Source organism: Onthophagus taurus, chromosome 8 (assembly GCF_036711975.1).
Source record: "Onthophagus taurus isolate NC chromosome 8, IU_Otau_3.0, whole genome shotgun sequence".
Lineage (NCBI taxonomy): Eukaryota > Metazoa > Arthropoda > Insecta > Coleoptera > Scarabaeidae > Onthophagus > Onthophagus taurus.
Window position 1 is genome coordinate 5,523,350 of NC_091973.1, and position 17,367 is coordinate 5,540,716.

The window sequence follows — 17,367 nt, forward strand, 5'->3', positions numbered from 1 at the left end:
TTCAATGAGTGGGGTTAGAAACATAAATTTTAACCCGTGCGAAGGCCACAGCCATTCGGGCATGTTTACCTATTTAGAGCAATCCCAGGCAAGAGGCCGAAAGCACGAGATGTTTACCTACTTATCACGATTATTTATTGCTGCACAGATTGGTGATTAAGATATAGAAGACTTTTTGAAAATACTAGAAAACGCTCCCAGACTCTTTAAAAGCACATTAAACCATATTTTTAGTTTGTTCGGAAATACGGAGGTATGTACTTCTGCCCGGCGAAAACCGCAAACATACCATAAACTTTGATTTATGAAATATTTTGTAAACTATGCCTTAAAGCATTTAAGCGCATAAATGGCCATTAAAAACTATTTCTAGGTTGTATAACCAACAAGAAAAAAAGAAATATAGGAAGATACAAACGATGTAATTGCGAAGATTAAGATCGCCATCACATAACCCTCCAAAATTAATACTACTAATATGTGCAAAAACTACTTATACTGGAAATGGAATCAACTAAAACATATATATATACACTGTTGGAAATAATTCACGAGCACACCCTGTATAATCTGAACGCGTGTGTCTAGCGCAATAAAATTTGGTATAGAAGTAGTACTAAAGTAGTGTAACTTACTCTCACATGGAGAACGGCACAACTCTGCTGGGAGGAGAAACATCAATAGCGAGAGTATCCCCCATGAGCTTCGCGTACCATCGCGACACGACTTGGCATGGAGTCTATAAGTCGCTATACTGTAGCGAGAGGGATGCCAACCATGCCACCTCAACTCGCCTCCATAGCTCCTCAACGTTAGCCGAGGAAGCCGGATAACGTAGAAGTCTCCAACCAGTCATGTCCCAAAACATGTTCGATCGGATTCAGATGCGGAATCCGAGCTAGCCATGGAAGCATTCGTATACGGTGCTTCCACAAAGGTCTGTACAACACGCCCGATATGCTGTCGTACTTTGTCGTGCATGTATAGCAGACCTGGGAGTCGCCGAACGTAGGGAAGCACAACGGACCGCAGCACCTCATCTACGTATCGTTGACCCGTCATGGTCTGCTATACACGCAGCAGACGTGTACGTCCACCATATGTAATCGCACCCCATACCATAATGGACGGTTGTCGGTGGATAGGGCGCTCTTGCAGACACTGCTCGAGTAGACGATCATCACGGCTCCGACGAACTAAAATTCGCGCATCACCGGTGCTCAATTCGAATCTTGATTCGTCGGAAAACAAAATGTCCCTCTACTCGGCAACCTACTAATGCCTAGCGTCGACCCACTCGTGACGTATGCTGCGGTGCTCGGGTGTTACTGGAATCCGCTGCATCGCACGACGCGCGCGCCAGTCCACTATCTACCAAACGCCGCCGTACAGTTCGCGTAGTGAGTGCGCCTTCCCCTGCCAGTGGCCAAACAGCTCCAAGTTGCCTTGAGGAGGACACACACGACGCTAAAGCGCTGAGCACAAGAACGTGATCCTCGAGTGCTGGGAACGCGCAGGGCCCTCCCGGCCGCGGCTGTAGGTACCTATGTCCTACCTCAGACCATTCTCGCCATGCCCGTTGCACTGCTGATAACGACCGCTCGAGACGACGCGCAATTTCACAGAACGATACACCCTCAATGTGCATACCCACAAACATTCCTCACTCAAACTCGCTTAAGTAACGCGATCGTCCATCCATTGCGCACAGAGTACGATAACAATGTGGTCCCTCACACCACACTAAAAACGACCGGTATTTTCCATCCACTTCGGTCTCCATAGCGACGGAATGCTCCACTTGGAAGGGCGGCTCGGTCAACAATGCCGCGACGAAACAACTCAAAACTCCCTGAATAAACTCGTCTACAGTAAATCTTTGTGCTCTGCAAATATTATGGATTTATCTTCACGCGTTCAGATTATATAGGGTGTGCTCGTGAATTATTTCCAACAGTGTATATGTAGATATAGAATTGGAGGGCATAATCAAGAAATTGAATCATATTTTTCAACAATACTGAAACTTTTCTGATCACTTTACTTTTTCATGCCGCTATCCAATTCAAACTATATATTCAAACTAATAACACTAAAAGTGCTACTCAGGTATTGCAGAAAATTTGTGAATAAATACACTATTGGAAATAATTCACGAGCACACCCTGTATAATCTGAATGCGTGTGTCTAGCGCAATGAAATTTGGTATGGAAGTAGTACTAAAGTAGTGTGACTTATCCTCACATGGAGAGCGGCGCAACTCTGCTGAGAGGAGATACATCAACAGCGAGAGTATCCCACGTGAGCAGCGCGTACTATCGCTATAAGACGTAGCATACAGTCGATAAGTCGCTTAAGTAAAGACCGGTATATCCCACCACACTAGAAACAACTGGTATATCCCACCCACTTCAGTTTCCATAGCGACTTAATGTACCACTTGGAAGGGCGGCTCAGTCAATAATGTCACAACAGAAAAACTCGAAACTCTCTGAATAAACTCGTCTACAGTAAACCTTTATGCCCCGCAAATATTATGGATTTATCTTCACGCGTTCAGATTATATAGGGTGTGCTCGTGAATTATTTCCAACAGTGTATTTGCAACATCGCCATATTTTTACCTTAGGGTCTTAAACCTTTAGGGTCCAGCACCACCGTCATACAAGCGGAACTAACTGCTATTAAACTTGCTGCTGACTGCATTGTTGAATACAACAAGCGGGGTAAGTGTTTTACTATTTTTACAGACAGTAAACAATCTCTTTTAGCTTTAAGCAGAGTTATTATAACGTCTGCAGTAGTTATGGATTCTCACAAAGCACTGGAGGAGGCCGCGAAATACAATTCTGTCAGAATCCAGTGGATTAAAGGGCATTCCGGCTCCAAGGGTAATAACCACGCGGACAGGCTAGCCAAACGTGTTGCCAGTAGAGCGCCCTGTGCACTCATATCGAGTTAATAAAGCACATTACCCACAAAAAATTTTTAAACGGGTAGGACCGTACCCCGGGCTGTCATCTCGCTAAGGAATTGTTAAAATATCCTTCAGCCGCAACAGCCCAGTTCTTCGTAGGGCTTCGGTAAAAGTGCCCTTCGCACTGCCACAGGTCTCCTCACGGGACACTGTAAACTAAATAAGCACCTTCAAAACATGAAGCTTGCTGACTCCCCTCAGAATGAGGACTTTCGGGGAGGAATGGTCAACCACAGATGACATCAGGAATGCACCTCTAGGAGCTGTCCTAGTCTTTGGTAAATCCTTAGGCTGGTTGATGTGATCAGAGTGTGTAATGGGAGGATGCACAAGAGGCCCAATGGGGCCTAAGTGTGGCGTGCAGTTTTGCATGCACTCCCCAATCCATACATACATACATCGCCATATTAAGCAGATGAAATAAAATTGTTAAATAGCATAAAAATAAAACAAAATATTAGTTTATATATATATATTTAATATTGTCAACGTGAAATAATGATTTTTAATAAGAAAACATCTAAAAATAAATTATACAAGAGATTACTTAACGAAATTCTAATTGACTACACGATTACGGAAAGGGAAACAATCAGGAAAGGAAACGTAGAGTAGTCACAACCATGACTGATCGAGTGTTTCATTTCGATTCATTACAGCAGGAGTCCGTTTCGTTAAATGTATAAGCTGAGCTCGTCCACTATGTTCTTTACTATTTTTTTTTTAATATGAAAGTCTACTTTAAACGGTTCACACACATTATGTATTTTATTTTCACCGTTCCGACAAATAATTTTGGCTGAAATATATCATTTTCTTTAAATATTTTCGTTTATTGCTACAGAATTGAATCGTTCCACCGCTTTCGCTTTGTTATATTGACTAACTTGCAACGCACTATGGCCCGCACTTTTCGATGCTTCGAAGAAACAAGTTTTAATTTGTCGCCTCTTTTTATGTTTTATGTACACACGCTTTTTTTAATAAATTTTAACAACAAATTTTGTACACAACAACAATAGTTTAAATATCGATAATTTCAACAGATATGTACGAATTTTATCAAGTTTCCTTTCGTCGTCTTATCAAAGAATTTATTTAACAATATCACTAACAAAACTACACCGTGTGATTTTTTAATGTGGTTGATTTTAGTAATTTGTATTATTTTATCATTGTTTTTTTTAATATATATAAAACTTGTTTCTTGCGCTAACGCTAGATATTTAAAGAGAGTATAGAACAACACCTAAATGAAAGAAAGAGCTAGGTCGAGGAACATCTGTAAAAATCTTCACTATCTAATCGAACATTGTGCAACGCAGTTTCTTGTGCAGTACACTTACGGTTATGCTAGTCAGTACTACAAATGGCTGATCTACAAATCTGGTCCTATACCATTTTTGTCGGTCAGTCTTTACTCTTCTGCGCTAATTAATTTAATTCGTTCACAATACCATCGACGATAAAAATCCCGGATCAACCGACGCCACTTTTGCCGTTAAAAACGCGTGCATACAAAACAACAAACTCTGTAAAATCGTACATTCCAATTCCTTCGTTTCAATAGCCCTCGATTCAATGTCTTGAAAATGCAACTTTAATTTTGATTTGCCATCATCAGAAGAACCGCGCAACTGAGAAAACTTGTATTGCCACACTGGGATTTTTTGGTCAACTTCATACAATGAGAATCCCAAATTCCAATCTAAAGTTAATCCAGCCGTTTTTCCATTACAACTAACGGTAAATGTTTTATTCTGAAATCATCATTTTTTATTGAAACATTTTCATTTTTTCATTTAAAATTTACCCCAAGTTTCATAACTGCAGTACATACTGAGCAGTGCCAAGCATTTTCAATCCTTAACAATTCTTGACGCGTTTCCACCGAAAAATAACGGGAATCTTGACCAGAAGTTTGAACCAAAAAACAATGTTGTCGTTCGTCCACATTTTCGGAATCTTTTACAACCCTAAACATTGTTTGGTACACTTTGAAAAGGAGAGGACACTTTGTCCAATCACCTATAGTTAACTAAAACAACAATTTTTTTTAAATTAATTATAATTATTTTTATATTTACCGGTGGAGTATCAAATAACATTAAATCCGTTCCTTTTAAAGCAAAAAATCTTGGTTTATAATTTTGCCAAGGATGATTATTATTTAATACACCTTCATTTACCCATCCCATATATTCTATTCTATCAGATACACTAAAATTTCTATTATAAAGCTTCATCTGTAAATTGGTTAATCCAATTATGTTGTCAGTAATAAATTTAAGCCACTGCGAAAGAATGGCTGAATCGTCGCAATGAATGATCCCTGTGCTGATTCCATTCAGGCCTCGAACTTCGAAAGCGTTCGGTCGCAGTTTGTCTGTGCCAAAAATGTACCTCGTCACATAGGCCATCATCAAAGGTAATGTCACCAGGTCTATCCACCGAGTTTGTTGCGCCTCCTGGTCGAGTTCTGAACAAATTGAACTTGGTCTTGAATTTGTACTCAATGTCAATTTCAAACTATCTTCTGAAGCGTCTTTTTCATCACTATTTCCGCTTCCAGTACCGCTGTTGCTATCATTAGTCATTGATGATTCTTTTTCTTCTATTATTTTAATATAAATATTAAATATGTTATTATTATAACTTTGTAATATTTTGTTTTAAACTTACCTTGTTTTTGTAAGAAAGGGGTAGCTGCTCTATAATGTTTAACAGTTAAAACAACCAGATCACCAGCATTTCTTAAAATATTAACTGCATCATCATGAGGACAAGCTGTGATATATTCCCCATTAACTTTGATGATAGCATCGCCTACAAACAACTCCCCAGTCTGATCAGCAGCTTGATGCTTATAGATTCTTGAAATAAGAATGGGGAGTTTATGCTCAGCGCCACCCTTAATACTTAATCCTAATCCTCCAATTGTTTGCCTTCTAATTTGCACCATCCTCTCCTAATTATTTCAAATAATCAATTAAATGATTAAATTAAAATTAATTATTTACCTGTGATGTGGAAGGTTTTGATTCTAAGGGAACTAATTCTTCTTTTTGTAATCTTAATACTTCCATAGAGAGGTTGAGTCTTACAGGAACTGGTCTGCTTTTTCCGTCACTAACAGCGACCATACCAGTACGAATTTTAAGCTTTTTGTCGATTTTCTCTTCAATCGGCGTCGTCATTTTGGTCGCATTTATCCTCATATTGGTGTAAATCGTCCTAAGGGCCTCTTTTCCAGAGGACTCTTTGAGGTAATCTTCTTGTAAAGTCTTCTAACTGTTGGTAAAGCGGCACATTGCAAAAGCCAGCCGCAACGTGATACACTAAGGGACATTAATTACTACACGTAGAGAACGGGGAGCCATTTTTAAAAGGTCCAAAACAAATGTGTAACAAAATAGAGTGGTTTTGTAGCCAAAGTGGTATTGATGTTTGAATAACTCCCATAAAAGAGCATAGATGGAACTTTACGACTTCGAAAAGGTTTTCTTATATCATAAATGAATCGATATATTTCGCTAGTCGAGTATAGATGGTGCGAGTAAGTTAAAAATATGAAGGAAGTGGGGAATATGACGTCATACCGGTCCTGAATTCAACAGAAAGACCTATTTTGATAATTCATATATTCAATATAATTTTTTTAGTCTTAAATAAAAAGGAGGCACCATCTATGAGTGGTTTGACAAAAAACACCCTGAGGAGCAGAGTAAAACACTTTCGTGTGATCGATCAAACAACTAAAACAGAACATCTTTTGACAACAGCTAATAGGCAAGATGCTGCAAGGCCTTCATTTTGCTAATTTTTGAACACCTAGGGAATAAGGGGTCTTTCAAATCTTGCTTCAACTGCTGTGTTATGATGAAAATGTATGCGGCCACGACTTAACTAACACTATGTCCACCTAAATCTGGAATTGCACTACCTTGGCTAAACTTATGCCGTAGAATCAATACCATACAAACCTAAAACTGATTTATGCATATTACAACTTCTCGATTGACAGTGACTTTGTCTAAACTCGGAGGCCATAGGATGGAGAAATTATTATTACTAAAAAAATATTTAAACGAAGCCAAAATGTAAGTTATGGATATAGACACTTTAAAAATAACACTTCTAAACTCTTGGACCAACGTGACATCACACACTGAGAACGAAGGATAATTGGGAGGGGATCCCGAGCAACTGGGAAAAATATAGAGAACTGAAAATCTTGAAATATACTCGATTGCTATAAAAATTATAATTTACAAATTAATATTCATTAAAGTTAAAATTCATATTTTTTGTATAAAGCATTATTAACGCGAGAGGCAGGGGGTTTATTGATAATTTCAGATATAAAGTGGCCTATTTTAACAAGTTGTTTCAGATCAATACCGGTTTGAGCACCTAATCCATGTAACATATAAACTAAATCTTCCGTGGCAACATTTCCGGTTGCTCCTTTCGCATAGGGACATCCACCCAACCCGGCTACCGAAGAATCAGCCACCGTGATACCCATCTAAAATTGAAATAATTTATCTTATTATCTTAACTGGATCAAGAAATAATTTACTTCTAAAGCTGTTAAAACATTAACTAACGCTTGGCCGTAAGTGTCATGGCAATGAATAGCTAATTGGTTGGGGTTGGCAACATTTAAAACATCTTTAACCATATTTTGAATTTTATTTCTAGTTCCAACCCCAATAGTATCGCCCAACGATACTTCATAACAGCCCAAATTTAACAAAGCCTCCGTTACTTTTGTTACAGCGGAAGGTTTCACATCGCCATCATAAGGACATCCGACAACACAAGAAACGTAGCCGCGTATTTTTAAATTATTCTTTTTGGCTTCATCCGTCACCGCTTTGATACGATTTACTCCCTCTTCTGCGCTACAGTTAACATTTTTCATGGAAAAGCCGTCTGAAGCCGAGGCGAAAACGGCTATTTCTTCGGCGCCGGCTGCAATCTAATTTTAGGTTGGGAATTTTTGTATGGAAACGTGGAACTTACTGCTTGCGCTAACCCTTTGGTATTCGGTACCAAAACAGGGTAAGAAATCCCGCGTTTCTTTGTTATTCCAGTAAAAACTTTTAAGTTATCACCCATTTGAGGTACCCATTTCGGACTGACAAAACTATAAATTTGAATAAAATGTTAAAGTCCGAGATTTCAATGAAATGTTGTGTTTTTTGTTTTCATTGTAATAATATAAGCAAAGAAACGGTTATGTTTATAAATATAAATGTTATTGAAATGTAAGATTTCAATATTTTTTTAACGAAAATCATCGGTTAATATGTTTGGTGGTTGGAGGGTTGCTTACCTCGTAACTTCGATTGTCTTGAGGCCGGTGTCACTGAGTTTATTTATAAGTTCTATTTTTGCGTCAGTCGGAACGGTCGTCGTCTCATTTTGCAGGCCATCCCTGGGCCCGACTTCGACGATCCTCACGAAAGAGCTATGCTGTTGGGTACGAGAAGTTAGGTTAATTATAACTTCAATACGGTTCCAATCGTACCTGACGGTTTCCGTCGAGTCGAAGCGGCCATCGGTGGCCAAAGAGGCGTTTGAACTGTCGAATAGGCATTCCGTTGGAGACTAAACGACCAGAAATTGCTTTCAAATTTGAGGAACGCGTGTTGCTCGTAAACGATAACAGGTGACGTCACATGTGACGTCACGCCCCCCGAGATGCCTTTATAAATAGAGAGCGGACTGAGAGTTTTACGTAGTCGGGCTCAAATTCGAATAAATAATTGAAAACTCCTTTATAAATATTTATTTAACTTAACTATATTATAATCTTAGTAAATTTTACAAAATAATAACTATTGACATACATAGGTACAACTTTGTCGATATATAAATAAATGATGGCGCCTCCTATTCATCTTTATATTTCATCAAAAAGTATAAATAATAATATAATTAAAAATTGCTTTTTTCCTCAGGGCAATAATAAACGTTGTTTTATTTTGCGCTGAGGAACAAAGCTAATAGATAGTAATAAAAGAGGTATCCTCTTAACAAATAATTATCAACTAGAATTTATTTTAACTATCCTAAACTTAGTAATCTTTGTATATAATAATTAGGACAGAAGATTTCTTATCTTTCCACAACGATTTGGCAAAAAATAAGTAACGCTTCGATTATGTGCCGATGTTATCTAGTAGTTCTTTTGTATAGCAACAGCCCCCTGTGTTACAAAAAAAGGCACTAACCACCTGGACGGTTATGATTTTATTCTCTGACTAGATTGCAGGCTGTTTAAGTACACCGTATCACAAAGTTTAAAACATTCAACCTTCGGATATAAGGCACCCTTTACCAATTTTTTTGTCCAGTTTTATAACCATTTGACTAGCTAATATTTTGGTAAGGTTAACGAGTATTGTACGAATAAATAGCTACTCCTTTAATCCTAGTAAAGTAAATAAAAACGATCGCGATCAGACTAGACTTGCGCTAACAACTCAATTAGTTTATTATTAAATCGAGAATTGACTATCTAGTCTATACCTAATTTATGATAATTAGTTAATCGTGTTACACTACCGAGATTGCACGTACCTTTGCAGACCAACAAGGAACTCAACTGCAAAGTCAGCGATCTTGAGTATCTGCTTTTAAATTATACATATTATCAAGTTGTGTAACTACTTCCCTTTGGAATAATCATCATTGGTTTCGTTCGTCGTCTTACGGGGGAATCTTTTACTTTAACCGTCAGTTACGGCAATCTTGCTTCCTGCATGCTGGGCGCTTGCGCGGCTGCTGCCTGATAGGGTAATCCTGGAAATGCCGTCGCTGTTGCTGTTGGCAAACTTGGTGTTTGTGGCAGCGCATAAGTATATGGCATATATCCAGCACCTTCGACAAAAATAAAAATTAATTTCTTTCAAAAAAATTCTTTTGTAATTTAACATACCAGCTGCGCCTGCGTACGGTGTGTAAGCATCGAAACCGTTTGGATATTGTCCTGTGTAGGGGGCGGTTGCCGCAGCAGCCATTGCAGCAGCATTTTGGTATTCATAAAATTGCGAAGTAGCTGCTAATGCCGCTGCCTGAGAGAGTTGCGTGGCGGGTAGAGGCATTAATGTTCCAGGAGCTGTAGCCGCTAAATACGGCGACTGGTACATATACCCCGGCATCCTGAAAACGAGGGAGATTAGGGGAAGTCGACTGGAAGTTGGGGGAGCCCCAAAGCACAACACTCCAAAAAAAAAAATTAAAACCAAAGAACAATTGAAAGTGTGTACAACACGTGATTCTACGACAATGTCTAAATGAACTCAAAAATCATAAAATTAAAAAAAAAACATACGACTTCCGTTCTCGGTATTAGATAGAAAGGCGTTACTGTTGTTATATTAAAAACGACAACATCTATATAGAAAGGGGATATTTATAAAGAGAAGAAAAGAAGTTATTTCTCGAAGAGAGCGTCATTAGTGGAGTGAGGGTTAGAACAGAAAGGCGGCGACGTTTTATTTTCGATGCAGCAAATGTCGCGGCGGGTTTTATGCGTATGCCGGTTTATATATAGATATTTTATTTCCAAACTGGCCAATTTGGGCCGGACTGACAGCATTCGACGTAGAATGTTCAGGTTCCGTTTTCTCATTCGGGCCTAAATCACGAAAATTTCCCTCATATTTAGAGCCGACACTAAGCCAAATTGACATATTCACCGTTGCCAAGTCTATTTCCGTTCTGCGCTCCATTCTTTCCAACAAAGTTCATTTCGGACTCCTCGCCGTGCTAAATTATTGATAAAAAGATCTTTCCAACAGATAAAAAATTATTTATTTTTCATTTAACAGCCTTTCCATTGTATTTATTAAACATGCGTGGGTCCTATCTTACCAAATTTCAATAACAACGTCACCATAATAACAGCATTCGATCGTGTATAATCACTCATTGTTGTGACCTTTTATGGTTTAGATCTTAAACAATTGGTACTTGCATAATTCTTCAAGAATACACTACAAAAATTTTATTACTCTTTTAACCACATTATTTTTTATGCGATTGTAAAATTAACATTAAAAATTTTTCCAAAAATGATTAATCCAAATCATTTAATTTTATTATATATGTATATGTATAATTTATGACAAATATTAAAATAAAACAGGAAATATAAAATATAACCTAATGTTCGCATCATCATTAATCGTATATAGAATAATAAAAAAAAATTAGATAGAGAAGTCTATTTCCCATGGCGTGTAATTTCATATAGCGCATCGAAAGGGGGAAAAAGGGGTTATCAACACGATCTAAATCGGCGCGGAAATGTTTCTACCGGAGACCGGAAGCGAAAAATTGTAAAAAAAAAAACGGTAGAGCACGCGTCGGAAATATCCGGTGAACGGCGCAATCGTGAGCTCCCCTATCGCGGGGCGGCCAAACTAAACTCCGGATTTGCTCCGGGATTATCCAATGGGCGTTTATCCACCCCTTTGGAACCGCCTCCGGTTTGAAAGCGGCGGAGGCGGCAACCGTTCCCGAACCGTTTATTTCTGGTTAGGCGGTTAAAATGAAAAAAAAATCTTCTTGGCACGTGCCAAAGGATGCGTGGGCGCGAACGTCTCGTGTGACAGGACGAAGGATATCTTAGCAGCTGGTAAAATCCGAGTCTATTTTCATATCCGAACGAGTTTGTTCATTGGTTAAGATTTTTTTACAAACTCGAAAAGACGTCAAAAAGATTAAATTTAAGTTAAAAACCAACAAAAAAGTATTAAAATATTGTTATAAAATCTACAAGAAACTAAGTAGCTACGAACGGAAAGAAAAAAGAAAACTACAACAACATTAAAAAAAATTTGTTTCATTGAGAGAAAGATGCGCGTCGATTTGTCTTTTGAAATTCAAGCCATACACACTGCTCACTCACTACTTTGACCGTTTAACGTTGGAAAGGTCTTGTATATATTCACCGAGCTGCTTGTAACACAAGTGTTTGTCACTATTACGAAATCGTAAATCGGCGATCCGCTCCTGTTAATAAGCAACATCGACCAAGGTGAACTGTTAGCTGTTAGTGTTACATCTGCAGTGGTGAGTATATTAACAGATAAAAAATAAATAAATAAATAAAAACTCGTAAAATGTAAAAAAGGTACGAACATCAAGTAGTCAGCCCAAAAAAAAAAGAAAACCTCACAGCAAACAAGTAAGAGAGGTCCGATACCTCCGTGCAAAAGTTTTAATTATAAGTGGAACTCAACTAATCAAAAATAAATTAAAAAAAATAAAAAAAAAGAAACCACACCCACACTCACAAACACTCAGCGTTGTACGTGTGAGAAACTAACTTCTGATAAAAGAGATTTGCGAGCTACTTTCATCGCATTCCGGATAACCGAGAGTCAGCCGATAGCTAATCTGTAAATTATATTGAAGGTCACCAACATGTCTTCACTATGGCCACTTTATTTTTGGCGAACGATCGATTCGACGATTGCTTATATTTTTTTTAACTTCCGATCTTCTGGTTGCACTTACCCGTATTGTCCTGGTAGAAGAGTCGGGTATCCTGCCCTCACCCCCGGAAAGGGAAACCCTGTAACCAAACGCATTCGATCCGTTACGTTGCTTTTGGCTCTTTTAGTACCACATGTCTCTTTAAAGCGGAAGTCGCCACCACCTGGTCGACCCATACGACACGTGGTCTAGTCACGCTTTCTTGATCTAACTACTTTATAACCGTTAGAATTTGGGTTTTCATCGAAATTACAATTAAATGACCAGATAGTGTAGACAACGCAATCGATTTAGATCATTTAAAATTTTGACGGAGTAATAAAAGATGAAAATAGTTACATGCGTCATCAAATATTTAAAATGACTCGTCAAAATAAAATGGTTATATCAAAAAAGTAGTTTACCAAACAAACTTACCAGTTTGAACATTGCCTCTGGGTTTGGCCCCTAGGATGGCTAAATTAACGTTGGCTTTTCTGCCATCGATGATGGGATTAGGTTCCCTACAAGCCCTCTCGGCGGACTGTCGATCACCCATGATGACCTAGAAAGACAAGAGAAAAGACGTAAAATATCTCCGGGGGATTACCCCCAATATGAAATACAGACAAAGACAACAAAGACGAAATAAGTCTTTGTTTCCGATACTCACAAATCCATATCCTCTGCTCTTTCCGTTAGCCCTATCGGTGATGACGACGGCTTCTTCGATGTCGCCGTAAACGGAAAAATGTTCTCTTAGAGATCGATCGGTGGTGTGATAGGGAAGACCACCAACGAAAAGTTTTGTCCATGTGGTGTCTCGATTTTGAACGCTGGCACCATTCAGACCTGCTGGTAGGAGACCAAGACCTCCAACGAGGCTATCTGCTTCGGTGGAGGTCGGGGTGGCGTTTTGCATAAGCATTGGGGCGGCTGAAACGGCTGCTGCGGTGGAGGTGGCGGCGACTTGGTCGAGCTGATTCTCCGTGGGTTGCGTCGCGGCGGCAGCCCTGGCGCTGGCGGCGCTGGCCTCGGTGGTCCTTGCGGTCCTGTTACCGAACGGATCTGGCCGGTTACCGAGCGGGTTGACAATATTGTTTATATACTCTTTGGTGAAGTTGATCTTACGATCTCGCATAAGTCTATCGTTGGTGCCTCGGAGCACTGAACAACCTCACACCACTAAACGGCACGTACTACCGCAACCCCACGATGCATCACCCGGCGAATGTCGTACGTGGAGGAACGTAGAGCGTGAAATGCGTGCCCACTCTGTGTGTGTGTGCGCCAACACTGCACTAAATATAGCCGCTTGCGACGCCGAACGTTTTCGTTCGCGTGCCTCTGCCCCGGTGGCTACCTCGGATCTAACCTCCGGGAGCATCGCAGAAGTGGTGTCTGCACGTCGGCTACCACCACCACCACCACCACCGAGGAGGGGACCGAGGACCACGCGCGGGTACCGCACGACCTTCCTCGGAGGGGTGCATTATAATTAACCCTCCCGTCTCACCCATCACCCCCGAAAAGGCCCCCTTCCCGTTGCCACGACAATTGAATCCCCGTCCCTCTTTGATCTCGACTCTTCTAAATCATCCCTTATTATGCCCCCGTGTATATTTGTGTTTTCCCCTTTTCGAAAGTTTCAAAGAAAATTATCGTTGAATTTCATTCTAGATCATCTTCAAATTTATGTTTAAATCTAAAATCTTTATATGTTTCTTTATATACTTTCCTTCGAAAACTAAAATGTTTTAACCGGATTGTTTCGTTTGACTGATCCGGAACAGCCATAATTTTAACCCCTGCAGCTTTTTGTACCCTCACATCTGCATCTTCGTTCGCTACTAGTTCTCCCCTCGGCTATGCGAACACCTGGTTCATCCACGAGACCCTTTTGTTTGTTATGTTATTACACGCCACTATGATATTACATTTGAAATAAAAATTTTTCATAATACTTTATTATAAGTATGCATATATATAAAATTATTATAATAAATTAATTTTATTTCTTATAATTCTCTAAATTATAAATTATTTTAATATTTTATATAATATATATTATATAAGCGATTTTTCTAATAAATTTTTTTCGAAATGTCCGCCGCGTTAGTAACTCGTTTCTCACGTGTACTCACCTATAGATTCGACACGGAAAGAGAAATAAACTTTTTCTGTGAATCAAAGTCAGGACAATAGCGGATAACTTTAAACAGTTCACGTGCGGTTATTATAAACATTTCGAAAAAAATTTCGCTTCAGAATAATGCATCCTTCAACCGTGTATATTATTTTAATATTTATATATATATTTTAATTATTTTATGTTAATAAAGTTTTGATTTAAAATAAAATTGTTTTATTTCTTATAATTCTCTAAGTTGTGTACCCCCTGGATTGACGATGGATGTTATAACAGTTTTTTTTTTCGTGTTTAAAGCTACGGTTCATCTCCCCCTCGTTTGTCTGTCGAACAGCTGTTCCCTCCACTCAATGAACCCAACGCATAGTGCTTAATTATGATTTTTTTTTTCACATCATAGGAGATGCGAATGACATAGATCGAATTACTTCTACGCCGCGAAGATGTCGCTGTGGCGTCTAGACGCGGCCTTTAAACCTGTAGACGTATAAATAAATACTGGACTTTTGGAACTAGTCCACCGGTACCGGCGATTTCGAAACTACAAAGCCCGTTTTCTTAGCGCTTTCGGACCGTTCGGAAATAAACGGTGTGAATCTAGGTTTACACAGTTTACGTATCTGCTAATACGGAAATAGATATCGTTATCTTTAGTACATTTTTTTTACATACGCAACGAGGTTGTTTTATTTTTTTTTATTACCGAGTTAAACGAAGTTTTCGAAGGAAACCGTAACTGAAGGGAATTGTAGCGGAACGATTTTGATCCAAAAATACCGTGGCAGTGGGCAGGCCGATTTTCTTTAAAAACGACGAAATGAAATAGGGACTATTTCTGTTAGTAGGAAGTAAAAAGGCGAACTGTATAGCCGCAGCTGTCGACGCCATCTGAAAAAGTTCCAGGAGATATTCCTGAACGCAGCTGCCGGCCGTTTGTTCAGGCGATTATTAATTTTAACACGTTCGCGAATAATTTAGATTAGCGATTTGTGGAAAACAAACAGTACCGCCCGAATTGCGTCCGCCTGTTGATTGATCCCTACTCATTTTTACTAAAGAAAACACGTGTCTCTGTCTTTTTTGACACAACATTAACTTTGTATAATCATTTATACTTAATTTACTTCAAATATATTATTACTATTTATTATACATCATTAATTAAATATTAATTTTATTATTACATATGCATATAGTTTTTAATATAATATCGGTGTGGTATAAATTGCTTTTAAGTTTAGCGACCTCTGCTAAACTCAAAACAGAATATGTTCTATTTCAAATAATTAAGCCAAGGTCACTTGCGGCCGAGCCGTTACATTTAACACCTTATCAATACTAAATTGAATAAAACATACCCTGATGCCTCGGCCGCAAACGACCTCATCACAGAATAATCAAAAATGACACTGACGTCGATTCGTTTGATGTTGGCGGCACCCAAGATTTGTATATAAGAGGTTGTCTAATTCAAATTTTTAAAATAATGTAATTGAATTAATTTAATATATTTAGTGTGGTATATAATTAAAAGCAGTAGTAAAACGGAAAATAATTCAACTTAATTTTTGATAAAATTCACTTATCATTAAATAATTGAGGGAAACTAAAGTAGTAATAGATTTATGTTATCACTAGAGAAGACACTTCAACTCTCGCTAAACATGACCTTGAGGTTGCGCGCGCAATCCGTGGCCACTTACGTCACGAAACACTCCTGCTCTTGCCCCTCGCCCACAAACTAAAATCAAAGTATTACAGCATAGGAACTTAGACAACCTTTAACATATAAACGTTAAAAGTTTTGTGACCTCGATTTAAAACCCGCCATCTTATCACGAGTTACCAAAAGCACAGAATCCAGGTCCGTTGAGTAAACATACTGTATAAGGTTATCTAACTCCCTATGGATAATGCGGCTAAACCCAAATGATTCTACTGGGTGTCCAGTAAGTAGGGACGAATTCGAATTTGGCGCCGTTTTGTTCTGTGACCGTTTTGCAGCCGTGGGTTTTTCATATTTGTTATCTTATAACCTTCCCATTAGTAGCCTGATCACTTTTGTTTGGTGAGCGTTGTTGTTTGACGTTTATTTTCGTCATGGAGCAGATGTCAATTAAGCAACGTATCCAAGTAATAAGAAGTTATTACAAAAACAGTGAAAGTCCCACATCAACCGTTCGTGAATTGCGTGTGATACTCGGACGTAATGTTGCTCCAACCGAATCTACAGTTCGTAAATTAATCCGTAAGTTTGAGACCACGGGCTCTGTTTCAAATGTTAAGAAAACGGGAAACTGTTCGAACACAAGAAAACATTGCTGTCGTGCGTGATAATGTAACCGAAAGCCCCAGGAGATTGATTCGCCGACGAGCCCAACAACTGAATTTTGTTAGAAAGATTAGAAAGAGACATTGCTTTGCTCAGTGGGTCTTGGCTCGACAAGCGGAGAACAATAACTTCAGAAAAGAATAATTTTCTCAGATGAGGCGCACTTCCACGTCAGTGGAGTCCTCAATACGCAAAACTGCAGAATGTGGGGTACTGACAATCCGCGAGTGATTTTGGAAAATGAGATGCATCCACAACGCACGACTGTGTGGTGTGGGTTCTGGGCAGGAGGAATGATCAGCCCATACTTTTTTGAAAATCATGAAGGAGCTGCCGTCACTGTGACCGGCGACCGTTACAGAAACATGCTTTCTGATTGGTTTTTCCCAGTTGTGGATGAAAATGACGACTTT

At 39.0% G+C, this 17,367-nt stretch overlaps 3 protein-coding genes and 1 long non-coding RNA gene across 4 annotated transcripts; 1 reads left to right on the top strand and 3 right to left on the bottom strand.

Moving 5' to 3' along the window:
• The first annotated feature begins 58 nt into the window (after positions 1–58).
• Positions 59–3,803, top strand: LOC139431163 (uncharacterized). Its single transcript, XR_011641468.1, has 2 exons — positions 59–253; positions 374–3,803. It is a non-coding gene; the product is annotated as an uncharacterized lncRNA (long non-coding RNA).
• LOC111425669 (Syntrophin-like 2) lies at positions 3,436–6,497 on the bottom strand. The gene is made up of 5 exons (XM_023059856.2): positions 5,999–6,497; positions 5,661–5,946; positions 5,066–5,592; positions 4,792–5,016; positions 3,436–4,738 (listed from the first exon to the last, which is right to left on the bottom strand). The coding sequence occupies exons 1-5, from the start codon at positions 6,194–6,196 to the stop codon at positions 4,427–4,429; spliced, it is 1,548 nt and encodes a 515-aa protein (XP_022915624.1). The 5' UTR covers positions 6,197–6,497; the 3' UTR covers positions 3,436–4,426.
• Positions 6,498–7,204: 707 nt separating this feature from the next.
• Positions 7,205–8,667, bottom strand: LOC111425671 (hydroxymethylglutaryl-CoA lyase). The gene is made up of 5 exons (XM_023059858.2): positions 8,515–8,667; positions 8,320–8,459; positions 8,007–8,130; positions 7,561–7,962; positions 7,205–7,506 (listed from the first exon to the last, which is right to left on the bottom strand). The coding sequence occupies exons 1-5, from the start codon at positions 8,581–8,583 to the stop codon at positions 7,270–7,272; spliced, it is 972 nt and encodes a 323-aa protein (XP_022915626.2). The 5' UTR covers positions 8,584–8,667; the 3' UTR covers positions 7,205–7,269.
• Positions 8,668–8,760: 93 nt separating this feature from the next.
• On the bottom strand, positions 8,761–13,848 carry LOC111425670 (RNA-binding protein 24-B-like). The gene is made up of 5 exons (XM_023059857.2): positions 13,147–13,848; positions 12,912–13,038; positions 12,516–12,573; positions 9,928–10,151; positions 8,761–9,869 (listed from the first exon to the last, which is right to left on the bottom strand). The coding sequence occupies exons 1-5, from the start codon at positions 13,612–13,614 to the stop codon at positions 9,730–9,732; spliced, it is 1,017 nt and encodes a 338-aa protein (XP_022915625.1). The 5' UTR covers positions 13,615–13,848; the 3' UTR covers positions 8,761–9,729.
• Between the last annotated feature and the right edge of the window lie 3,519 nt (positions 13,849–17,367).

Bases quoted from the DNA above. Each gene is read 5' to 3' on its own strand.
- LOC111425669 (XM_023059856.2), bottom strand. From the start codon at position 6,196: ATGAGGATAAATGCGACCAAAATGACGACGCCGATTGAAGAGAAAATC. The intron at 5,593-5,660 runs GTAAGTTTAAAA...TTAAAATAATAG, and splicing joins CCCTTTCTTACAAAAACAAG to AAGAAAAAGAATCATCAATG. The intron at 5,017-5,065 runs GTAAATATAAAA...TTGTTGTTTTAG, and splicing joins TGTTATTTGATACTCCACCG to TTAACTATAGGTGATTGGAC.
- LOC111425671 (XM_023059858.2), bottom strand. From the start codon at position 8,583: ATGCCTATTCGACAGTTCAAACGCCTCTTTGGCCACCGATGGCCGCTT. The intron at 8,131-8,319 runs GTAAGCAACCCT...TCAAATTTATAG, and splicing joins AAGACAATCGAAGTTACGAG to TTTTGTCAGTCCGAAATGGG. The intron at 7,507-7,560 runs GTAAATTATTTC...TTTCAATTTTAG, and splicing joins ATGTTTTAACAGCTTTAGAA to ATGGGTATCACGGTGGCTGA.
- LOC111425670 (XM_023059857.2), bottom strand. From the start codon at position 13,614: ATGCGAGATCGTAAGATCAACTTCACCAAAGAGTATATAAACAATATT. The intron at 13,039-13,146 runs GTGAGTATCGGA...TTGTCTTTCTAG, and splicing joins AGAGCAGAGGATATGGATTT to GTCATCATGGGTGATCGACA. The intron at 12,574-12,911 runs GTAAGTTTGTTT...GTTTGGTTACAG, and splicing joins CAGAGGCAATGTTCAAACTG to GGTTTCCCTTTCCGGGGGTG.